This window comes from Pongo abelii, chromosome 4 (genome assembly GCF_028885655.2).
Source record: "Pongo abelii isolate AG06213 chromosome 4, NHGRI_mPonAbe1-v2.0_pri, whole genome shotgun sequence".
NCBI lineage: Eukaryota > Metazoa > Chordata > Mammalia > Primates > Hominidae > Pongo > Pongo abelii.
The window spans coordinates 42,064,909-42,091,687 of record NC_071989.2 but is presented as its reverse complement, the minus strand read 5'-3'; the positions used below and the strand labels follow the sequence as shown (position 1 = coordinate 42,091,687).

At 36.7% G+C, this 26,779-nt stretch overlaps 1 protein-coding gene across 1 annotated transcript in view; it reads left to right on the top strand.

The window, feature by feature from the left end:
- The window catches only part of OXCT1 (3-oxoacid CoA-transferase 1), a gene marked incomplete at its 5' end in the record, with an annotated part of 139,601 nt that overhangs the window by 68,229 nt on the left and 44,593 nt on the right, over positions 1–26,779 (top strand). Inside the window, 3 exon segments of the mRNA NM_001133195.1 lie at positions 170–218; positions 6,497–6,569; positions 7,165–7,240. Of these exon segments, the coding sequence (NP_001126667.1) occupies positions 170–218; positions 6,497–6,569; positions 7,165–7,240 (198 nt within the window).

The window sequence follows — 26,779 nt, the reverse complement described above, 5'->3', positions numbered from 1 at the left end:
CATAAGAAACAGAGCCATGGACACAACCGAATTATTTTTCAAAAGTTTACCTCAAGTCTTCGGATGATAAATTTCTAGGGTTTTTAGGGAAGTTATTTATATTACAGTTCTAATATGTGATTCGGTGAGAATCTTCATTTACTAATTGAATGTATGTTGTATTTGACAGGGTCCATATCCACGACAACATGAAGCTGATGCAGATCTCATCAATGCAGGTAAGCTCACTTATTTCTAGCCCTTCCCTTTGCTGTTAATTTTGTGCTACATAATAAGAGTTTGGACTCAATTCTTTGTCTTTTCCTGGAGAGCACTCCATGGTATTCATTGTTGAGGAGGAGAGATAAGCTTTTTTGAGGTCTCCCCTCATTCAGGAATGACCAAGATAAAGGAGGAAATGCAGATGAAGGCACATTTAGTGGAAGAGCTTTGATGGATCAATCAATCAGGGTCCTGCCTGTGAATAGAGAGCACTCTTATATGAGGTAATTGAGAGTTAGAGGAAGGGACAATTTACAAGAGCATGGACAGGATTAAAAGAGACCAAGAAAGGATGGTGAAATTCCACAGGGAGTTATCACCTCTGGGCTTTATGGGGCAGGTTGCTGTGATTTGACTGAGTTCCTCTACCAAAGGCCACTTAATGGAACTGTGGCCTGTGGTAGAGGAACTGGCCACTTAGTAGAAACTGTGGCCTTTGGTAGAGGAACTCAGTCAAATCACAGCAACCTGGTTGGGTGGAGGGTGTCCTCTGCTGGGTTGCCTGCCTGTGCCTCCCACTGGCAAATCTCAAGTCAAAGTAGGTCAGGATAGAGAAGGGTGGGAGTGAATCTATAGCAGCAAAAAGAAAAGATCTGGTACACTGGGGTTTTTGGGGTTTTGATGCTTCCTATTTTCTAGTTCTCACTGGAGCAGGAGAGGTGCTTAAGGAGGTACTCTGCTGGTAAGTATGATCTAGTAATGTAATAAATATAGTTTTGTTGAACTGGGGACTAGAGCCTTGTCTTCTCCTTTGTTCTTACAGGCATATGCTTTGCCTTTTATTACTAGCCTTTTCTTTGACTGAGACGTAGCCTCATATATTAACAGCCTAGAGGAGGAAGAACAGGTCAGGTCTTTTGGCCATCTCACTGCCTATGCTTGAGGCAACACTGCCACCACTTTGGAGCCGTATGCCATCCCTGGAGTGCAGCTGCCCATAAGAAGCTAATTTTTAGGTTCTAGCATGATTTTCTGTATCCTTCTTTTATTCATTCTGCCCCCACAAAACTATTATTCTTACTTTGCATTCAAAAATAGGATGTGTAAATTTCAGAAGACAGGTAATATGAGCTGAACATAAAGGCCAGCTGCCAAGTAAAATTGATGTTTGATACTTAGAATTTTTGGAAGTGAAACAGCTTCTGGTTGAATAGTTGAATTAGTTAACACGACTCAACTCTGAAAGGCCTACTGTGATAAAGCAATGACATTTAACCAAGGCTGTAATTTAATTGTACTGTACCCTTTAGCAATAGCTCATTGATCTGTGAAAATATTTGCTGCTTGGTTTAATTAATTTATGATGTTAGTGAGTTATTTGCAAAATGAATAACTGCATGTTCCAAATTTCAGGCTTTAGTTTATAAAACCCACTTTCCTTGGAAAAGTTGTTAACTTTTTCCATGTGGTTGGACAGTAGGTGTTTCTGATTCCGTAGAGCTTAGAAGTAACTCAGTCCAAATGAAGCCACCAATTTTATATTTACACCAATTTTATATTTCAACTTCAACACATGAAGTGCCACGTTTATAAACTACTTTACAAAACAGGAATTTATTGCTTATGGGAAGCCAAGCTGCAGGTCAGTTTAATAATATTATAACTTTTTCAAAGTCCTTTTTGGGATTTTTGATCCTTTGATACTTTTGATTTTAAATTAGGAAATACTTTAAGCTGGAGAGCCTAGAATATAAATTGGTGGTTTCCTCAATTCCCAAAATTACCTGGAAGATCAACCCATTATTTGTGTTAGTTTGAAAGCATTTTATGGAAATCTCTTTGAATACAAAGAGTTATGTTTCTGGATATAATTGGTATATTAAAAATTCAAAATAATAATAGAACTATTTCCAAGGATCTCTTTTAAAAAAGTCTCATAAGGTTATGTAAAAATGAACTACCAGTTGTATAGTTTTATATGGCTTAGAGCATACTTTTTCACATGTATTATACCATTGGAACCTCAAATGAAACCTTGTTATACAAATTGGGAAACTGAGGTCCAGAAAATTGAAGTGATGGGTTCAAGGTAACATTGCTAGGGACTGAGTTTGTACCCAGTCTCCTCCTTGTGACCCCTGGCCTTTTTCTGTATACACTGAGTTGTATCTGCTGATGACCTGACTTGCATAGAGGTGCAGACAGCAGTGCTAGGAACGTTCCAGAGGTCCCATCAAGATCTGGGCTCTAACCTAGAGTAACCCAATGCAGTTGTGAAATTTCTAAGTCTCATATTTTTGCTTCTGTATTGTGCATTTTGCATTCTTCATTTCTTAATGTTTTCTTATTTTAATATACAGTATTTTAAATGACTTAACTTTTGATTAAACTTGCTTTAGAAAGAATCACCATGTTTAATATCCCTGGCCCCTGCCATGTCTTCTCTACACTAGTGGTTTTCAGTGGGGTGGGGTCTGATTTTGCCCCCAGAGACATTTGGCAATGTCTGAGGACATTTTTGATTGTCACACCTGGGGGAGTAACATCTAGTAGGTAGAGGCCAGGGATGCTGATAAACATCCCACAGCAACCAGGACAGTCTCCCTATCCCCCAGAGTTAACCAGCCCCAGTGCTCAATAGTGCTAAGCAGGAGAAACTCTGCTCTAGCGGTATATGTATCACATGCGAAGAATCACAGGGCTGCAGTCTAAAGTGCAGATAACATGGCATTCTAGATCTCTAGTGTTTGCAACCAACCATTATGGCTTTCTGTCTTGCTGTACCCTTCAAGGATACTTTTGTGTACCCATTCTGGACTGCTGGGTGTTTTCTGATTATGGCTCATACTCTTCTTTGCATGTCTTTGCTCTTGGTGTGTCTTTCATGAGATTTTGTTCTGCTCCATTCCATTTTTATCCCCATCTCCTTACTGATAACTTTCTATCAACATTCATTATGCCTATCCTTCAAGTTCCAGCTCATTTTTCTTCTCCAAATCCTACTATAGCTCAGAAATGCCCTTCCCCTAAACCGACAACATATCTAGTGTCTCTCTGAGAAGCATATCACATTTTGCCTTGTAATTATTTGTTTATCTCTCTTGCTGTATAGTAAGTTCCTTTTGCTTAGGGCAGTGTGGTCTAAGTGTGGTCCCCAGACCCACAGCATCAGCATCACTGGAAATGTTTTAGAAATGAAATTCTCAGACCTCACCACACACCTACTGAATTAGAAACTCTGCATTTCATAAATCTTCCATGTGATTCTGATGAATGTTAAAGTTTGCAAACCACGAGTTTAGATCACCCAAATTTGGTTTATAACACTGTTTAAGGCATATAGTAGGCATTTACTATTGTGTGGATGACCTGTTAAATCATGAGCCAAAGGACTCAGTGACCATGAAATTGATAACTCTATTGCCCAAATATGAAAAATTCAGATATACATAAAGAAAAATTGGAGGAGACAGAAATCAATCAGGAATAGCCAAATAAGAAAGCCCTCTTTATGTTGATTGCCTTTAGTTAACGACTTTTCTTGACCAAACTTGGACATCGTATGTGAAAACCATGGATTCAACTTTAGGATACTTATTTTTGTTTAGATATTGGATGTTTAAAAATGCTGAAAATTAACCTTGCTTCAAAAAAATGTAATTTTTAAGATGCTGTAATGTATTAGCAGAGGCCTTGATGATGATTTTTCAAGGGAGTTGTTTTCTGGGCTCTTTAATGAAACTATGCTTCACAAATAATATAGGGAGATCCAAAGCTCTTCCCATTGATCTCAGTTTCCTGTAACATGGTAAATATGCCTTCTATGTATTATCAGCCAGTGCAGATTGTCTTTTGGAAGTCAGTGTTATTTAGCCCCTAAAAAACAAAGAACTGGAATTTTTAATGTTTTTCTTCCTTTTTGTCCTACAAATTCCTCCTCCTTGACTTCCCACAGGACTGACGAAGATCTGAATTTGCAGGTTATAGACATTGTGTCTAGAATAAGGTTTAGTTGTGTTATGCCTGTCTTAAAACCTAGAGCTCACACAGGCTGGCCGTACAACCCCACCATATAAGCCAATTGCTTGGTCCTGTAGCATTTATCCCTAGAGGGGCAATGGCATTGTCTCTTTTATAAGTAGCTTTGGAGAGAGGAGTAACAAAAATGGCAATAATAAAAGGTGATGTTTATAAAGCCCTTTCTCTGTGCCAGGCAAGTTAGAGTAAGGACTTTGCATGCATTATCTAATTTAATCCACTAAGTCTTACATGCTGTTTAAAAGCCCCTGCTAACCATACCAGGAAGTATTTTCAAAACTTTTCAGTTTTGTGTACTTTAAAAGATACAAAAATATTTCTATCATTTGGAATAAAACTCCCTCGAGAGATATATATTTATATCAAGATGAAATATTTATATATTTATATATTTATAAATAAGCTTACTCTTTCTCCATACTCAAGTTTGAATGGAGGGGGATATTGATGGAAAAGTTAGCTTTCGGGAAAGACTTGAGAATCTGAGGATATAACTGTGTTGCACAGCTAGGGATATTCAGACTGCTTGTGGTCCTTTTGTTTCTGGGAGCTATTCCCTATTCCAATTTTGGAATAACAGTTTTGCTTCTCTTTCTTTTTGTCTGCCCTATTATACTGGGGCCATGCATGGGGTGTTCTCAAAACAGTGGTATGTGAGCACCTTCTTTGGCACAGTGGTATGTGAGCACCTTCCTGGTTGAGACCAGAAGCTATTCCCAGGCCCCTGAAGCTCCTGAATAGAGAGGAAATAGATCACAAGATGGGAGCAGCTTAGATATGAGTCAGGTGATTTTATTAGTTCTATGGGTAGTAGATGACCTTGAAAATCTTTTCCAGCTCTGAACCTCATTATAAGATATAAGTCTTGGGAGATGTCCTTCCAAGGGGACTTCTTGGAAGTTAACCTTAAATACATTGGCCAGTATTACCATGTTATTCCCTGATTTTATGAAAATCCTGTGGTTTTAATAGAAGCTTATGGGGCAAGAGAGTACAGATGAGTCAGAAAAAGAAAGACAAGGGGAGAGGGATGAAAAGTCGAGAGTTCAGGCCAAATGAAATTAAGGAATTAGGTGGGTCCTTTTTTTCTATATGTTTTTTCTAATTTTATTTTTATTTCTCCCCAGCTTCACTGAGATATACTTAACCAATAAAAATTGTTTATATTTAAGACATATAACATGATGATTTGATATACATATACATTGTGAAATGATTACCACAATCGTTAATTATCACATCCATCACCTCACAGTTACCTTTTTTCGTAGTGAGAACTCTTAAGATCTTCTTTTCTAGCAAATTTCAGTTATACAGTATAGTATTAACTATAGTTAATACTATATGCTGTACATTAGAGTCTCAGAAGTTATTCTTCTTATCACTGAAGTTATTTGTTGATTAAAAAAAGAAACTGTGGTGCATCTCCTATGTCATTCCCTTCAAAATTGCATTCCTTCATATGTTCATGTTGATTCCACAGTCTCTCTGTCTCAGTGACTTACAGTAGCATTAGATTCTGGCAGGTGTTACCCCAGAACTGCCTTCCTCCTCATTCCTAAGTAGTATTTAGCAGAGGATTGTGAAGGGAATGGGGATGGTGAGAGGCTGGAGAGGTATAGACAATAGAGGGGTGCATTTCCTGTAGAACAGGGGTCCCTAACCCCTGGGCTGTGGACCAGTACCAGTCCATGGCCTGTTAGGAACCAGGCTGCACAGCAGGAGGTGAGCAGCAGGCGAGCAAACGAGCATTACCATCTAAGCTTGGCCTTCTCTCAAATCAGCAGCAGCATTAGATTCTGATAGAAGCCCAACTGAACCCATTGTAAACTGTGCATATGAGGGATCTAGGTTGCCCGTTCCTTATGATAACTTAATGCTTGATAAGCTGATGTGGAACAACAGTTTCATCCTGAAACCATCCCTATCCCCCAGTCCGTGGAAAAATTGTCTTCCATAAAACCGGTCTGAGGTGCCAAAAAGGGGACTGCTGCTGTAGAGAATTTCCAAACAATAAGAAAACTAAAAGTGGTCTGCTTTTCATTATCGTCATGCAAAGGCAAGAGCAATGTCAGTGACAAAATGCTTTCCACCACAAAAGGTTCCTACTATGTCCCCCCACCTGCTATGTCACTGCATTTTGGTAAAGGGAGCTTAAGTTCTTTTGGGAATGGAGAAGATACGGACCTCTGTTCACCATGATACTCTTAGAAATCTAATAACCTTTTCTTTCTTTTGTGTGTGTGTGTGTGTTTAGGCAAGGAAACAGTTACTATTCTTCCAGGAGCCTCTTTTTTCTCCAGCGATGAATCATTTGCAATGATTAGAGGGTACGTAATAACAGAGCCCCTCATGTTTCACACAGTATGGAATGAGCTGAGTCATCCTCTGAGTGTGTTAGCAAGGCTCTGAAACAGCCACATTTCCCAGCCAGAAAACTATCAGGAGTTTGTTCGGCTGCAAGATGTGAAATTATTCACATCGAATGTTGGGCATTGAATATCCAGCCCACTGTTAGGAAAAGAACCCCCAAAATGGAATCCATGTCTTTGTGCCAACCAGACTGAAATAAACATTTCTAAGGTGCTTTCTGAGGATTCTAACATTTTCTTCAAACTGTGTTCACTTTCTAGCTAGTGTTTGTGTTCAAATAGTCACATTCTGCCTCACTGAAGGGAACAATCTTCCTGTGTACACCTGTTCATAGTTTGTTATTGAGACAATGTATACTGTAACTTTTTTTTCAAAAAAGAATTTTTAGTGATTATTTCTCTGTCAGCATGGAGCTGATCTATTAGGAAATCAGTTGTGTGGTGAGGGAAGCAAGTATATTTTGGTGGTATGAAGTTATTCTAATTGCTGGCAAGTTCAAGCAAAGGGGACAAAAGCTTGTGAGGTTCACTTTATTCTTCCTCTTTCTCTCAGGGGACATGTTGATCTGACAATGCTAGGAGCGATGCAGGTTTCCAAATATGGTGACCTGGCTAACTGGATGATACCTGTAAGTAGACATTTTTTATTCTGAATTATGTTTGGATCAGAATCATCATTTTTCAAATACTAAGAAAAAGGGCCATGAGATCACAATTCTTTAAAAATGAAATATTTTAATATATATTTCTTAGTAGAATCAAATTTTAATTAAGTAAGCACTGAGAAGTATTCAGCTTTGCCAATTTACTATGCAGTCGGGACTAAAAGTAGGCAAGGTCAGAGCCGAAACATCTTCCTTAGAAGAAACCAAGTTAGAGAAGACTTAAAAAACAGAAAAAGGGCTAATTATACTCTGAAAGTAAGAAATACAAATATTTACCATAACTAAAGTTTTAAACTAGGAAGAACAATTAACAAGTTTGTTAGTGTTAATTGTTAATTAACGTTGTTAATTGTTAATTCTATTAATCAGTGATTGAAATCATCTTGATTGGTCATGTGACCCCATAAATAATCATTGTCTTCTACTATGGAATTCAAAACCTGTGAGAGTTTAATATCCTTGTGAAATGCACAGTTGTCATTTAATATGAAATGCACAGTTGTCATTTAATAATGACCTAAATCAAGGAAGAAACCTCTTAGAATTAGCTTTGGAAAGAGGACTGTTATCACTGACTTAATTCATGAGTGTAGTTCATTATAGACCAGGATGTTGCTTCCCAAGTACGTGCATGGAAACAACAATGGGTATGTTTATGATTATGAGCTCATTTTGGCTGGTAGCCCGGTTGCTTTTTGTGTGTGTATTTAAGGATTTCCATATGTTTCTCTATAGAACCAGCTAAGAAGAATCTTGTCAAATAACTGAGGCTGGTGGTCTATGATAGGACAGTTTTCTTGAAATCTGTTAAATTTGTTTTCTAATAATTTTTTGAGGAAGGTGGATTAATGTAGTTGATAACAATGTTAGACATCATGTTAGTCTAGCTCATTTGATCTAATGCCACCTGAAATGTTATGTTTAAGTTTTAATAATTATTCAAGCCCTAGTTTTCAAACTTGGTGGTGTATTAGAATACCTCAGAGTTTTAAGAAATTTTGATGCCTGGGTTCTAGCCCAGGTAGTCTCTAATTTAATTAATCTGGGATGTAGCCTGGACACTGGGTCATTCAAAGCAACTCAGGTGGTTCTGATATGTGACCAGGTTTGAGAACCAGCATATTAAAGATTGATTACAACTTACCTCATTTTAAAATGTAAGAGAAAAACATCATTGAGCCATCATAATAAGAACTCTTAGCAAATTGTGGATTATATTGTTAGCTTAGTTGTAAAAATGCTGATCTTTCAGAATCAGCCATAGTTACAAGGGTTAGCAGCTTTTGATTGCTTCAAAAAAATCAGGGAGGGTCTCCTGAGCATTGTACAGTGAGTCAGATAGACAGTTTATGGAAATACTTGTGTAGGATATTACAATGTATTTCTGTTTTCAAATTTTAGAAAAGGGCCATATGGGGTAGTAGAGTGAGTATAGGAAAGCAAACCCTGGGTTTTAGCACTGACTCTACCAGTAATCAAGGTGTGATGTTGAACATTTCACTTACGCTCTTTGGGTTAAAATGCCCTCATCTATAAAGTGAGGGTTTGAGACCAGATAATTTTAGAGGTCTCATTTGGTTCTCTTAGCTTAGTAGGTAAGAGCAAGGCCCTGTAGTGAGATAGTCCTGGATTAAAGTCTTATTTCTGACACTTGCTGGCAGTGTAACTTGAGCTAATTTCCTGTTTTTCCTCATCTGTAAAATAGGAATCATATAACAGTACCTACTTTATAGGACTATATGAAGGAATACATGTGACAATGCATACAAAGTACATAGCACAGAGCTTGACACATAGTACTGGTAAATAGGTTATTGTTCTTACAAGAAGTTGCCGGCCGGGCGCGGTGGCTCACGCCTGTAATCCCCCGCACTTTGGGAGGCCGAGGCGGGTGGATCATGAGGTCAGGAGATTGAGACCATCCTGGCTAACATGGTGAAACCCCGTCTCTACTAAAAAATACAAAAAATTAGCCGGGCGTGGTGGCATGCGCTTGTAGTCCTAGCTACTCGAGAGGCTGAGGCAGGAGAATGGCTTGAACCCGGGAGGCGGGGCTTGCAGTGAGCAGAGATTGCGCCACTGCACTCCAGCCTGCGCGAAAGAGCGAGCCTCCGTCTCATAAAAAAAAATAAATAAATAAAATAAAAAAGAAGTTGCGGATACCTGGCAAAGAAGAGAAAAACATTGGGTCCTATGAACAAAAGCAATAGGGTTTTAAATACATCTATTTCTCTGGACTAATGGTTTTTGAAATCAGTTTGCACAGTGGTCCTGGGTATGAAGCAGAAATGTTTTAAATATCTTCTTCCCTTCGGGGAACATGGGCATCTTTATATCAGTATAAGATTTGTTTATCTTATGATTTAGCATGTAGTAAGGCTGGAAGCTCTCATAGTGGTAGTGTACACTATGTAGTTATTTGTAGGAAAGCTTTTCCAGTGCGTATCATATTTTTACATATCCTGTTAAGATTCCTGTGAATGATTAAAATACAAATGTTTATTACTTTATACTTTTCTCAATATAACTTGGAGCCCATGAGTTCCCAAAAGAATGGACCTAGTGGGATGAACAACTCTGGAGTTCTGTAGGAACATCATGGAAATCTAGTTGAGAAAAATTAAGCATAAGAAGTGTTCCTGGGTTTGGTTCCACTGTTTTGCTAATGGAAGTTGGTAGTGTTACTTCTGATTAGCATTTTTTTGTTGCTTTCATAAATGATAATCATTTTCTAACTTCTTTGTATGTGATGCACCATGTATATTTTCATTGTTTGAGACTCAGGGCAGCTTCAGAATCAAGTCTGAGGTTTAGTTTGGTTTTAATTTCAGCCCTACCCCTTACAAATTATGTGATCTGAAGCACATGTTTTGGCTAGGATTAAGTGAGAAGAAAATGAAAAGTGAACACTGCAAGCATTCTCTAAATAGTGGCTATTAAGTAATGCTCTATTACTTAAAATTAAAGAGGAAATATTTACCTTAAAATACACTGGTAAAAGCGAGATGATTTTACAGGAGCCAGTACAACCTGCTTATCCTAAGTCCCTATTCAAGCACCAAAATTAAGCCCTTGGAGGACACATTTTTTTCTTTTATTGGTTATGGATAAAGATACAGCTTACCTTTCTTATGTAATTTCAGTAAGAAATCTAGTTTTATTTGTCCCAAAGATTTGTTGACTTATATAACTTAAATGTTTTTATTGCAAGATCTGACAGTCAAGAAACTGAAAAATTCAGCTTTATTATATCATTTTTCATTTACTTTTATCTTTTTCCTGAGTTTAATAATCTTTCAATGGCTGTGTAAGCCATGAGTTCTCAGCATTATGACATCATCATCAATCATTACAGCATCAGATTACAATAAACATTAAGGCTTCAGGGCAAGCAAACGGTGTGGATGCTATTTGTCTTACCCTTTAATAGCTTCTTAGTATGCAGTGTTGGTCTCATGTACACAAATTTTTAACAATTCTATCCTGAGCATCCAAAGGAGGAAAACTTGACAAAACAGTAGTTGGCTCCTTCAAGCTCACTCCTGATTGTGATGATGGTAAAACCCCAGGCAAGCGAATAAATGATGGAAAGATGTGCAGTCTGCTGAATCTATATTCAGAGCTGCTCTAGTGCTTTCTGAATGCCTATTTTTGGAGAACAGCTGGCATTGATTATTGACTTATGAAGGGAAGAAAATGTGTATGGTCAGCTATCAGAGCTGGTTATTGAAAGCACAGAATAGCAGCCCACTGGACAGGGCTGCAATACATGAGTGGCACAAGAGCCAAGAGCCCTCCTCTATGTGGAGAGGATTGAATGAGGCATTCTTATGGCAAGAAAGAATGGGACACTTTTGGTGTTTTTTTTATTTTTTTCCTTTTCTCCCTCACATTTTTCACATCTTTGTGCATTTGAAAAGAATAAATACTAATTAATGTCATACTCCTGTGTGCTACACGTCTGAGCACATAAAATTGATTGGGTTCTCTAGACATGCTACCTGTTTTAAGTAAGTTAAGTCTCTAGTATTCCTGGTTATAAAACTACAAGGGGGTTTGTGTTCAAGATTCAATCTGTTTAGTTGCATCAATTGTAATCCAAATATTAACCCAAAATATAGATATTTAAATACATTATGACATAGATGAGGAAATAAGCATAAATCTCTAAATATTCTTTTAAGTTTAGTGTATTGTTCATTTGGTCCTGAGGCTCAGGAAAAGAAAAACGGGTGGAAAATCCATATGAGGTCGAATAAAACTTTTATAATTAGTAATGCCGTTGTCTTATTAGTGTAATGTAGTGGAAAGCTCATAAAACTTTGGAATTAGACAGACTTGAGCTTAAATACTGATTATTTACTTATTGATCGTGTAGTATATTCATTGGTAAAATGACAATTTTTAACTCATGCTTGTTCTGAGGATTAAATTCGCTAATTCATTCAACATGTATTGATCTGGCATATATTAAGGGTCAGGCACTGTTAAATATAAATGACAACGTTTTTGGGGATGCAGTAGTTAACAAAACAGACAAAATTCTCTGCATTTATGGAGCTGATATTCTAACAGGGGTCAGCAGACTGTGTTCCATGTACCAAATCTGGCCCACTGCCTATTTTTGTAAATTTTTCTTGGAGCATAGCCATATCCACTCATTTACGTATTGTTTATGGCTGCTTTTGTACTGCCACAGCAGAGTTAAATAGTTAGGTTAGAAACTGTGTGGCTTGCAAAGCCTAAAATATTTACCATTTGGCCCTTCACAGAAAAAGTTTGCCAACTTCTGCCTTAGATCATTGATTTGAAACCTTTTTTCTCTAATATAAGCAAGTAACATCCTACAAATTTTTATGTTGTTTCAGTCTCTTCAAAATACTTTCTAATCTTCTTGTTATTTTTTGTATGACCCATTGTTTATTTAAAGGTGTGTCAGTTTCCAAATATTTGGTAGTTTTCCACATAACTTTTTAAAAAATTTTCAGTTTAGTTCTTTTGAGGTCAGAAAATACACTTTATAGTTTCAGTCCTTTTAAATTTGAGACTTGTTTATGGCCCGGAATGTAGTCTATTTTAGTGACTGTTCCATTTGCACTTGAATATATATTCTGCTCTTGTTGGTACAATGTTCTATAAGTGCCAATTGGATCAAATAGGCAGTTAGTATTGTTCAAGTGTTCTGTGTCTTATCAATTACTGAGAGAGTAGTCTTGAGATCTTCAGCTATAATTGTGGATTTGTCTGTTTTTCCTTTTAGTTATACCACTTTTTCTTTATCTGTTTTAGAGCTGTTACTACTTGCATTCATACACATTTAAGCTTACATTCTCTTAATGAATTGATCTTGTTATTTTGTCTCTTCAATATATTCCTTATATTGAAGTTTACTGTCTGATGTTGATATAGTCACTCTTCAAAGTATGTTTCTCCATTCTTCTGCCTGTAACCTATGAACACCTTTATTTTTAAGTAGGTTTTTGTAATCATATAGTTAGATTGTTATCTTATAATCTCTAAATCATAATTGGAGGTTTAGACCATTTACATTTAACGTAGTCATCAATATGGTTGGGTTTAAATCTATCAGGATTTTTTTTTTTTTTCTGTTTACTTCATCTGTCCTTTTTGCCCTTTGATTTCTTTGGGATCAATTAAGTATTTTTTGAGTGTTTTATCTTCACTGTTGGATTACTTTTTAGTGGCTTCTCTAGGGTCTACCATATACATATTTTAATCACAATCTACTTCAAGTAATATATCACTTTATTTATAATGTAAGAATTATACAATAGTAAACTTCTATTTTCTGCCTTATTGTGTGTTCTTTAGTGATATTTAATTCTGCATGTGACATAAACCTTATACTTTGCTATTATTTTTGCTCTAAACACTTGACTATCTTTTGAAGTAATCTTTAAAAATGAGGAAAAATCTTTTATATTTTTCCAACATATTTTCTGTTTGTTGCACTTTTTCTGTGCAGAGATCTAGATTGCCATTTGATGTTGTTTTCCTTCTGCTTGAAGGACATCCTTTGATGTTTCTTGTAGTACTAATTCTATAGATGTCTCTCAGGTTGATCTTTTTCAATATTTGCTTTTAAGCTGTGTTAGGATTAGTTGAGGGTAGCCTTTAGTTGCAGTTTAATTTAGCCCCACTACTGAGAAAGTTTTCTTCAGAGGACTCTGCCTGATGCTCCATATATTACGAAATCTTTCCTCACTGTTTGGTAGAATTGTGAATTGTTCCTAGAGCTGTGTTAGTTTTGGGCTTTTTTTTTTTTTTTTTTTTTTTTTTTTTGCCTAATGCTTGCTTAGTGGTTCTTTTTCAGGCTTTGACTAATTTCTTCTCGTATATGCACATATCCGTACTCTGCTAAAGACTTGAGACCTTCTTCCTCTGCAAATCTGAGCTCTCACTCTGTATAATGACCTCCTTTCTGGTATTTTCAGATCTCAAATTGTAGTTGCCTCAGGCTCTCTGAAGCCAACAAAATTGCTGGGTTTGACTTCCTGTACTGCAGCTTGCAAATTCTCTCCAGGCAGTAAGCTGGGGGAAATTGTAGACCTATCTTGTTGGCTTCCCTTCTTTCAGAAATGGTAGTCCCATACTGTGTGTTGTCTAATGTCTGAAAGCCACTTTTTCATGTGTTTGATTTTTCTAACTGTTTAATATCATTAATAACATGTCTGAATTTATGTCATTGTGTATTTACCGATGGTTTTCTTAGTACAAATCCCTAGAAATAGAATATCTTTGTCAGTATTTTAGGGATTTTGATATATCACAGAGTTACTGGCCAGAAAAATTATCCCAGTTTACTCTCACGCTGTTTCTACTCTATTACCAACACTGGTATCAGCTTTTTAAAAGCTATATTATTTTCTTGTGTTATTTGGCATTTCTTCATAAAGCTGCTCTCTGGGATTGTTCAAGGGGCAGCCATACCTTACTCTTCAGGAGGGCATTTAATCGTTTTCTCTCTTGTTTTGGAGACCTTCCTTTTGGCTTCTAGCAATTATCTCTCATCAAATTCCAGTGTTGCTCTCTTTAGTTATATTAAAAAAACAACATTGATAATGAGTATTCTGTGTTAGTGAATATATCTTAGGAGATCCACTGTAACAAGCATGTATGTGAATGTGTGTGCATTTCTTCTGTTTACAATATTTTGAACAAGCTCTAAATATGGGATAGAATAAAATACAGCTATTTATATCTCCTGTGGTACTCTTTAACCTATTTCTGTTAGGGAAGCTTTTCCTCTGCCATTAATGAATACGCAGGCTGCATGACATTTCAGCTCACTCTAGGAAAATAAACAGCTCTTAGGTCACTTTAATTCATAAACTCAGTCTTCATTCAGACATTAGAGGGTCCATTCCAAAACAGTGAACAATGCTTTAATAATCATTCAAAAGCAATGCATCTCCTCATTTTTGATCTCCCGGCTACAGTCTGCCTGCATTTGAAGAAGGTTATATAGTATTCTTTTGCTTTTTCTCTACTCCCCTCCTCTTCCAGCTCACTGTTTGGCACCCACCAGGATCAAAATTCAAGAGAAAGGGAAGGCAAGGAAATAGGGCAGGAAAGATTTTACATAGTAGGAGACTGGTAATACTCTTTGCTGGCTCCATGATCTCTGGCCCATAAAAATATTTAAAGCTGATCCCTTCCTCTCTCTGTGTGTGTGGAGTGGGGTGAGCAGTTGTCTTTAGAGACCCCCTTCTTGGTTCCTCCTGCAGCAGCTGCTCTTATGGGTGATGGCTGGATGCTTCCCCAGCAGCTTCTGACTTCCCTGCGGTGTAAACATACAGACTCTTAACGGTGGAGTCCCTCTTCCTGGGCTATCCTGTTGACAAAGCATTAAAACCTGTTGAGGTTGTTCCTCTCTCACAAGGCCCACATCTGGGAAGCACTCACATTTCTTGTACTGCCTCCAGTGATAGTGTAGTTACTTCCCCAAAACAGCCCCTTTAATTTTCTCAGGTAAGAGTCAGGCAGCACTCGCTATCTGCACTCCCCATCTTTCAGGCTCTGAGTTGTCAATGGGGTGAGCAGCAGGCATACCCTTACCCCTTCCTTGGTTGCTGAGAAATGTGGGGGTAGTTAGGATACTTTTCATGAAATAAATCCTTCATACAAAACCTTTACTATTCCTATACTGTATTCCTTGGTCCTGCTGAGGGTCCCAAGAGCCTTGGGATGTACTTTTGACTATTTCCTTTGTAAATTCTACTTCTGAGCATCTATCCTACATGCTGGTATCCCCTAGCTCTTCTATCAGTTAAAAGTGAGACAGCAAGATCTCATCTAACATCTGGTTACCAACCATGTTTGCTCATGAGCCTGCCTTTTTCTTGTTGCCATTAATCTTCCCTATTTATCATATTTAATTCTGCACGTGATATAAATCTTATAATACTTGGCTATTATTTTTGCTCTAAACAGTCAACTGTCTTTTAAGTAATCTTTAAAAATGAGGGAAAAAACTCTTTAATATTTTTCCAGCATATTTGCCAATTCAAGCTCATATTCAGCTAAGCCTTGGTGCATATAAGGGTGTTTTCTATCTATGGTTCTAATACCTCTAGGCAGTTCCCCCTAGCCTGTTCTGTTTTCCACAGAGGACTGTGGAAGAACCCAGCCAAACCCTGTTTGTCCTAACAGGGAATAAAAATACTGACCCATTGGGATGGACCTTTACTTCCTGTGCTGTTTGGAAAATGCATTTAATGCCTTCAGAATTTCCAAGAGCAAAATATTATTTCCTCTTATACAGTGATTTAACAAATGGACATGCACTTTTTTAGAAAGGCAACTTTTTATTAGTGATTCACCAATTTAGGATGTTATTAGAAACATAAGCTATTTATTATACTTTTCTTGGGTGTTATATTTGGTTATCCAAAAATACTTTTATCTATGACTATCTGGAAAACATGTTGAAAACTAATGTTTAGTTTCCTTATTTACACCCGATATTTTTCAGACTAAAGGTATATTTAGAGACTGACATATTTGACATATTCATTTTGTCAGGAAAATTTCTCTTACTTGAAAGATCCTGTCAATGATTAAAAACTGTGATTAAGATTTAAAAGCCACAGCTAAATTCTAAAACTGTTTTTTACAAGGAGGGAACTAACAGTTATTAAGCACATGCCACTGGCCAGGTTCTGAATATTTATTGCCATTTTATCCTCATAGAACACTGAGTTAAATACAAATGTTCCTGTTATTATAGATGAAGAGATTCAGGCCAAGGGAGTTAACTATTCAAGTTCACATCTGTGGCAAGTGAAGAAAAGAGAAGTGGAATTACAGTCTTCTTTGCTCTTATGTGCTTCACATTCTGCCACAGGTACTTTTGGGGATATTTAACTGCCTTTCAGAATGGAAGCAAAACAACCTGCAGAATACATAAAAATCTGTATAGCATTCTGTAAGCCTTATGAAGAAATGATTGTCAGATAAAGCCTGTTGTGGTTTGAAGGATATATGTTGAGTACATATGACTCTTATTCATGGTGGGATTTTTTTGTAGGTGGACCATTTGCATGTTTGTTCTTCTGCATCCTGTTTTCTTTAAGCTTTCACCCAAATTCTAAAGTCTCCACTGCCCAGTCACTTATAATTAGCCTAAATGTCATATATGAAGTACTTTATCCATTTTATTTTATTTTATTTTATTTTATTTTTTTTAGTTATTATTTTTATTAAAGTGTAATTTTGTGTTTTTGAGACAAGGTCTGGCTCTATCGCCCAGGCTGGAGTTCAGTGGTGCTACTTCAGCTCACTGTGACCTCCATCTCCTGAGCACAAGTGATTTTCTTTTTTTTTTTTTTTCTTTTATTATTATTATTATTATTATACTTTAGGTTTTATGGTACATGTGCGCAATGTTTACCCATTTTGTTTTTTATAAATTCTACCAATCAAAGAATTCTTTGGAAAATTTCAGGCCCTCTACAAAGAATGTTTATAAAATTATTTTGCAATACTTGCTAAATGGGAAACATTGAAGCACAATTGGAGAAATATCAGAATTATTGCAAAGGGAGGAAGATAATTTTTAAAAAGATTAAGATCCGAAAGGAACAAAAGCAAATTCATTAGCAAGCCATCTCACCCAGCCTAGGCCCTCACACATGTTAACCTTTGACAGAAGCAAAAGGATATGAGAATGTGAAAGACTTTCTCCATCTTCAACAGTCTTACAGGGATTTTGCCTTTTGATTGCTACCTGAGTCTTTTTTAGGAGGAAAGGAAATATTTTTCTCCTTGCTGTGTTTCATATGATATATTTTGAACAACTGCTTACCTCTAAGACTTTGACTCTTCACTGGAACTTGGGTATGTTCAACACAGAGACTGAAAGAAAGGTGAGCTAGATACCTGATTCCAAACCATGCTGCTACACTGTCTACTAGACACTCTTGTAAGAATTTAATCAAATATTCTCCATCTCCTCTGGTGTTGAAAGGCAGACTTCTTTGCATAGAGTGGGATTTTGGTCATCTTTGAATCAGTCGATCTCTGTCTCTCTCATGAACAATGAGTGAGTTTGATATTTGTTATAAATATCCTTTTGGCTAATGATGCATTTGTATGACTGCAGCAGCCTCTTCTCATTAAACAGCTCACTTAAAAGGAGGAGAAGAAACATTAAAAATGATAGATGAGGCTTCCTAGAATCCATTATTAATAATATGATAAATCATAGTGTTGCTGATATGACTTAGCAGGGAATGAAACCAAAGGGCTAATGATTACTGCTGGTGACCCTGCAGCTAAAGGCTAATGAATCTTGAAGACTAAATTTTATTAAATGACTGAATTTCACATTCCCAGTTGGTGAAATCTTTCTCTATTCTTTTGGTTTAGAGATCATCTTGATCAGCACTTTTGAGAAAATGTTTAAATTAAGTCTCTATAAAAATAGAATAGTAAATGCATACATCCAGCTTAGACAGTTATCCACTTATGGTCAGTCTTGTTTCATCTGTACTCAATTTCCCTTTTCCTCAGATTATTTTGAAGCAAATGCTGCACATATTCTATCCATAAACATTTCGGCATTATCTGAAAGATTATTTTCAAATTTCTTTATAAAAGGATTATTTTCATAAACTGCAATTCTGTTATCCCACCTAACAGTAAGGAATTAAGGATATAATTCTTTAATATCATTCAGCTATAAGCACCTTAATGTTAATTGCAGAAAACCTGAATCAGGAGAAATGAAGTGACTCAGCTCAGGCTGCAAAACTCTAGTTAGTAGCTAAGCCAATACTAGAACCCATCTCTCCTGTCTATAGTTTTGTAGGGATGCTCTTTCCACTACACAGGGGAAAGTTTACCTTTGAAAAACATCCCTATACAAAGAACCTTCCATGTTTCTTTCAAATATGCTTAGAAGCGGCTGTATCCAAAAACTATCATCAGGATGAACAGAAAACCTACAGAATGTGAGAAAATATTTGCAATCTATCCATCTGACAAATGACTAATATCCAAAGTCTGTAAGGAACTTAAGCATATTTACAAGAAAAAACTAACCCCATTAAAAAGTGGGCAAAGGACATGAACAGATACTTCTCAAAAGAAGACATACATGGGCCAAGAAATATGAAAAAAAGCTCCAGGGGCAGTGGCTCACGCCTGTAATCCCAGCACTTTGGGGGGCTAAAGGCAGGCGGATTACTTCAAGTCAAGAGTTCGAGACCAGCCTGGCCAACACGGTGAAACCCGATCTTTACAAAAATACAAAAATTTGCTAGGCATGGTGGCATGCACCTGTAATCTCAGCTGCTTGGAAGGCTGAGGCAGGAGAATCACTTGAACCCAGGAGGTGGAGGTTGCAATGAGCTGAGGTCACACCACTGCACTCCAGCCTGGGCAGCAGAGCAAGACTCCATTAAAAAAAAAAAAAAAGCCCAACATCACTGATCATTATGATCATTAGAGAAATGCAAATCAAAAACATAATGAGATACCATCTCACTCCAGTCAGAATGATTATTACTAAACATTTTTTAAAAAAAAAAGATGCTGGCAAGGTTGTGGAGAAAAAGGAACACTTTTACACTGTTGGTGGGAGTGTAAATTAATTCAACCATTTTGGAAGACAGTGTGGCAATTCCTCAAAGACCTAGAGGCAGAAATACCATTTGACTCAGCAATCCCATTGCTGGGTATATACCCATGGGAACATAAATCATTCTGTTATAAAGAAACGTGTGTGTTATGTTCATTGCTGCACTGTTCACAATAGTAAAGACATGGAATCAACCTAAATACCCACCAATTATAGACTGAATAAAGAAAATATGGCACATATATACCATGCTATATTATGCAGCCATATAAAGAAACGAGATCATGTTCTTTGCAGAGACCTGGATTGAGTTGGAAGCCATTATCCTCAGCAAACTAATCCAGGAACAGAAAACCAAACACTGCATCTTCTCACTTGTAAGTGGGAGCTGAACGATGAAAACACATGGACACCACTGGGGGAACAACACATACAGAGGGCCTGTTGGGGTATAGGGGGAGCCAGAGTATCAGGAAGAATAGCTGATGGATGCTGGGCTTAATACCTAGGTGATGGGATGATCTATGTGGCAAAATACCATGGCACACATTTACCTATGTAACAAACCTGCGTATCCTGCACATGTACCCTGCTACTTAAAATAAAAGTTGAAGGAAAAAAAAAAGCAGAAGCTGTGTCCCTGCGGTCACTTTATCTTTCTAGACCTCAGCTTCTTATTTGTAAAATGTGATCCATGGCATAGCTTTTATTCAACAAAATTAAGATTTTTTTTTCTTTTTGCATTTGGTGTTGTATTAACAATGAGGGGTAGAGTGGTGAGCAAACCCAATACAGTCCTTTTCTGTACAGAGAATATTTTTATATCTATGATGAGGTTAATAAGATGTGGGAGACAGTAGGCTGGGCGCGGTGGCTCACGCCTGTAATCCCAGCACTTTGGGAGGCCGAGATGGGTGGATCACGAGGTCAAGAGATCAAGACTATCCTGGCTAACATGGTGAAACCCCGTCTCTACTAAAAGAATACAAAAAAATCAGCCGGGTGTGGTGGCGGGTGCCTTTAGTCCCAGCTACTTGGGAGGCTGAGGCAGGAGAATGGCGTGACCCCAGGAGGCAGAGCTTGCAGTGAGCCGAGATCGCGCCACTGCACTCCAGCCTGGGTGACAGAGCTAGACTCCGTCTCAAAAAAATAAAATAAAATAAAAATGTGGGAGACAGTACTATAAGGTCAGTGCAGTACACGAAACATGAAATATGTTGGTTTGGGAAGAATTAAATGAGTTTGCATTAGTTAAGTCATCTTGTCCAGGAACATGGTATAGTTTACTCTCCAGGTCTCATTTTACCTCCATTACATTTGTTAAATTATTTTATAGTTCTTGTCAATATTTTGAGCTGAATAGTCAATTTCAGTTTCCAAATGTCTATTGCTAATACAAAGGAAAACTGTCGATTTCTATATATTTCTTATACCTGTCCATTTTACTAAATTTTCTTATTAGCTATAATTTAAAAAAAATTCTTAGACACTCTACACAATTCTCTTATCTGAAAATATTTTAAATTTAATCATTAAAACAATGTAAATAGTAGTGATTGAGGAACTTGGTTTTGATGAATTAGAGTTTTAACTTAATATTATGTTTGCTATTTGTGCTTCTAGTAAATGTCCTTTATACTGTTCTAACAGTTTGCCTTTAGTCCTTTGCTTATAGTTTTTAAACTGAATGGCAGTTGAATGTAGTCAGTATGTTTCCATCTGTTTAATCACAGTTCTTCACCCTGAATTTATCAATGTCATTATTTAAGTTGATGTTGAATCAGTTTTTTAATACAGATAGTCAATTTTTAACAATTTGTAAGTTATTCTCTTGCCTTTTCATCTCAAATTTTCTCACTTCTTGTGGCAATTTTGTTAATTTGCATTTTCCAAAAAGCATCCATTTCTTTTGGATTTTCAAATTCATTCACCCAAAACATGTCATATTCTTGTATACCTTTAATTTCCTCAGACTGTTATTATATCTTCTCTTTATCCTTATCCTAATGCTGTTGATGTTCAGACTTACTAATTTTCTTTACTTTTACTCACTTTTTAATGTTATACTAGTTCTAGATTTGTAAATTCAAATGTTTACTTTATTTGCAGTCCTTATTATAAAATCATTTAAGGCTCTGTGTTTTTCTGAATATAATTTTAATTGCATGTCATAATCTTTGAGAAAGTTCTTATTTTCATTAATGTCTGGGTAGCTTGTAATTTCAGTTTTGATTTCTTTTTTGGCCCAGTAATTTTTCATAAGTGTTTTTTCTTCAAATTTCAAAGGCTTGGAGGAGTTACTCTTTACATTGCTTTTTGGAATTTATTGGGTTTTCTTGGTGGCCAGGTAACTTGATTTTTTTTTCTAAACTTTACATGAAAATACGATAATTTTATGTAAGACTGAGCTTGTTAGTTATTGTATTTGGATCTTTTACTTTCTTTGTGTGTTAGTTCTTGGAGACAGTGTGATTAGTAGAAAGTGAGTAAGCATAGAATTTTAAAGACCTGAATTCTAGTTTTAGCTTTGTTACTAACAAATTGTGACCTTATACAGATTACTTTCTCTCTGTTGGTCTACTACAGTACAGTCCAGAAAACTCACTGTGATGATGGAGACATTCTATATGTGCTTGTACAGTATGGGAGCCATTAGCGACATGTGGCTTTTGAGTACTTGAAATGTGGCTAGTGTAACTGGCAAACTCAATTTCTAATTTTGTTTAATTCAGATTTATATAGCCACATGTGGCTAGTCTAACTTATCAGACAGTGCATATATGATCTCTGAAATCAAGTTCTTGGATTCAATAAATCCCTAACAAAACCCAAAGCTAAAATTTAGCCTCTAAGCTGTGGATTTACACATTTCTAAAGATGCTACTATGTAATGGGGAATTTTGAATACTTAGAAAAAAATCGATATTTGAGAGGTGGTAAAACTTCAACATTTTTCTACCTGGTTCAAGCTTCTAACACGTATAGGACCTAGAAATAATCTACATTTAATAATTTAGCCTATACTGATCTTAAAGGCTTTGAAATATGGAGAGTTATTTTAATGAGGATTTGCTTGTGAAAGTCAATGCTGTGGTGAAAATCACATTCCAATATTGCTTCTGAGTATATTTTACTTCCTTGTCAAAAGTTGCAAAACACATAAAATCTAACATATGTTCTTTTCCCAAAGGGCATTGGATCAAAAAAGAAAGACAAATTATAACTTATCTAGAAACTAATAAAAACTAAGAACTTTGTGTCAAAGCTTGAGAAATACAATTAAAATTATACTCAGAATAAAAAGAGAACCTTAAGTGCTTTTATTACTTGCAGAAATGATACATTGACCGCTTCTGGCTTGTGTGCATTCCTTACCTGTCTAATGCATGTGGTGGGGCATTGTTGAAGAACTTGCAGCACTCGATCATACTAGCAGCTGAGATGGGTATCAGCACTGGAACAGATGATCATGGTTATTGTTAAGGTCCAGATAGAGCAGTTGGCTTTTATTTGGGGGTCATATGACATGTGACATATATCCTTAAACCCTAGAGTCATCTTGATAAATTCACATTATGAAAGCAATATGGGATTGGGACTGAGTGAACATGAGTTTTCCATCTCCAGACCTCTTCTTTCTAAACTGAATGCCAGGCAAAATCATCAGTATTTTATATTTACCGTTCTGTCTCCCCTCTTAACCAGTGTAGTGGAATTATTTTAAGTAAAAGGCAGAGTTTTTAACTTTGTTTCCAATAAATTCAACACTACCCATATTACTATTTGATAGCTCAAGTAGATCATTGGAGTATTTGTACTAATACTTCATTTATAGAAAATTATTAGATAATAAGATATTCCATCTGTAACTTTTTTACATTATCCAAATTTAGCTATGTAAGTACCAATTTCTAAATATAGTTCTGAATAGAAAATTAGATAATCCATCTTTTTACATTTGTGCATAAGTAAAGTAAATAGGTTCTGCATGAAGGCCTGACACAGACTCCTCATAAGCTTTGACTCAAGTACATGTTTTAGCGATTCACTATCTGTTTGGCATATTTCTGGATTATGATTATAGCCTAGGACAGATCTAAATAACCAGACCCTCAAAAATTAATCCACAAATATTACAAAAATGGCTGTATTAAAAGGCAAAATTTTACTTTTTTACTGCCATAACTTCATGAAAACAAACTTATTAACACTTAGAAACTTTATCTGCTAACATAATTCCATCCTGAATGTAACTTCTGCTTATAATCATGTAGTTTTTAGGAAACTTAATTTTTATAAATCATGGCTTTCAGGTTGGCAAAAGATGAATGGTTTATTTATAAGCACATTGGAAAGCTTTGTAACTTTAGTTCTGAAAGATCTGACTGTATTTTTAGAAATTGTACATAGGACATCTCTAGGCTTGCTGTCTGCTTCTTAACAAAATTAATTAACATCATCCAACAGATGAGGAACAATAAGAAAGAGAAATAGTGCAATAAGTTCAACATAATGGACATTTTAAAATAGGAAGCATCTTTTATGGGGATTCGATTACCTCTTTTTGGATGCTGGGGAAAAGACTTCAGCCGGTTTTTTTTCTGACTTGTTCTGTGACTTCAGGTGATGTATTTAGCTTTTCTTCATTGAACGGTTTTTTTGTTTTTTGTTTTTTGTTTTTTTTTTTAGACAGAGTCTCGCTTTGTCACCCAGGCTGGAATGCAGTAGCACGATCTCGGCTCACTGCAACCTCCACCTCCCAGGTTCAAGTGATTCTTCTGCCTCAGCCTCCTAAGTAGCTGGCATTACAGGCACATGCCACCATGCCTGGCTAATTTTTATATTTTTAGTAGGGACGGGGTTTGACCATGTTGGTCAGGCTGGTCTCGAACTCCTGACCTCATGATCCACCCACCTCACCCTACCAAAGTGCTGGGATTACAGGCATAAGCCACCGCACCCGGCCCCTTTTTTGTAAAGGAGAACTTGTTACACATTCTGCAAGTACTTTTTAGGTGATGAGGACTATCTATATAATTGAGTTGATTAAAAGATGTTCAGTATGAACAAAGTAGATCATAACAAGAAAAATAAGAATATTAAAAAACAGAAATGGTACATCATTTGTCATAGAACAAAGGTCCAGTCTGTATTTCTAATTTTCTCACACTGGTGATAATATGGTCAAAGAACATTGTTTTAAAATTTTCTAATGACATGTATGATTTTTTTTTCCAAAGCTCTATCAGAATCTAAGATGTCTAGCATCAAGATAGGCTTATCAACATAATGAATTGGATAGTAAAGTTTTTTCCATTGGGAATAAAAACAAAAATCCCACACATGCCATTCTTAGATTTATCTTATTTATTCAGAGACTAACTCATGACTTTGTTATGCTAGCATACTCTGTTCTGGTGAATGTTGGATTCTGTAAAGAAATAAAATTCAGTTACTACAAGAAAGTAAATCATTGTTGAAAACAAAGCACAGATTTATTTGACTTTCTCAAATTTACTTGTTTTCTGAGTCAGATTTTGCAAAGCCTTTTAGCAACAGGCTTAAAGAGTTACTAGGAGAGCTCCTTACTGAGGGAAATCTGAAAACCATTTTGTTTTCATTTTGATGAAAAACAAAAAAACACAGGAGCAGACCACATACTGAGTTTTTTAAATAAATTTTTTGTTGTAAAAATTAAAAATAGTTTAGAATCACAGAAAAGCTACAGAGATAGTACAGAGTTTCCATATTCTCCTCACCCAGTTTTCCAAGATCCAGTTCAGGGTACTGCATTGCATTTAGTTGTCATAGCTCCCTAGCCTTCTCTGATCTGTGCCAGTTTCTCAGTCTTTCCTTGTTTTTCATAACTTTGTCAGTCTTGAAGTATTAACTGGATGTCCTATAGAATGTCCCCCAATCTGGATTTGTCTGATGTTTTTCTCATAATTAGATGTGGGTTTTGGGTTTTTAGAAAGAATATCGTAGAAGTAGAGTGCCCTTCTTATATCAGGGGTTATAGGATATCTACATTGCATCCCTGGTGATGATAATTTTTATCACTTGGTGAAGGTAGTGCTTACGAGGTTTGTTCACTATATAAAATTACTATTTTTTCCTTTCCCTACTTTGTTCTCTGTGGAAGCAATTTGGTACTTTTAGCCCACCCTCGAAGATCTGGAGGGGGATTAAGCTCTACCTCTTGGAGGGAAACTGTGATAAGGAATATATTTTGTCTTTGACCCCCAGTTCCTGACACTGAGCTTCTAAAATGTTTGGAATTTCCTGAGCGATAGGGCCATAGGAGCATTTTGTTATTCATAATAAGCCCCTTTCAACCATACCTGAATTTACGCTAATGTGACTCTCAGTGGGCCCTTAAGTAGCTTCAATATGGAGCTGTTTGCCAGACAGACCAAGATGTGATTAGAGGGTTGGAAAGTTCAGCCCCACACACAATCTGTAGGAAGGAGAGAGGGTCTGGAGATTGAGTTCAGTCACCAATGGCCAATGACTTAATCATGCCTATGTAATGAAATGTCCATAAAAACCCCTAAACGACAGGGTTCTAAGTGCTTCTGGGTTGCTGAACACATCAGGGCTCTGGGAGAGTGGCATACCTGCATACAGCATGGAAGCTCTGTGCTCCCGCCCCCAAACCTTGCCCTATACATGTCTTCCATTGGGCCATTCCTTAGTTGTATCCTTCATAATAAACCAATAATAGCAAGTAAAATGCCTTCCTGAATCCTGTGAGCTGTTATAGCAAATTACTGAAGCTGAGCGGGGGTTGTAGAAACCTCTTGACTTTATAGCTGGTTCGTCAGAGGTACTGGTGGCCTGGACTTGCTATTAGGGTTTGAAATGGGGAGCAGTTTTGTAAGACTGAACCCTTAACTTGTGGGTCCTGTGCTAATTCCAGGTGGTTAGGGTCAGAAGTGAGTTGAGTTGTTGGGCACTCAGCTGGTTACAGAATTGGGTGGTGTAAGGAAAAACCCCACATATTTGATGTCAGAAGTGTTGAGTATAAACAGTTGAAGAAGTATTGTGTATTTTGCAATTCTTCTAGAGAGAAGATTTGTCTCTTCTCTCCCATTTATTTAATCATTTGTTTATATCAATATGTTCTCAAGTATGTTTTATATTTTGGTTGTAATACAATACCGTGTTTATATTATTTATTTATTCATTTATTTATTTATTTTATTTTTTGAGACAGAGTCTCACTCTGTCACCCAGGCTGGAGTGCAGTGGCGTGATCTTGGCTCACTGCAACCACCACCTCCTGGGTTCAAGCGATTCTCCTGCCTCAGCCTCCCTAGTAGCCTGGGCTACAGGTGTGTGCTGCCACGCCCAGCTAATTTTTTGTATTTTTAGTAGAAATGGGATTTTACCGTGTTAGC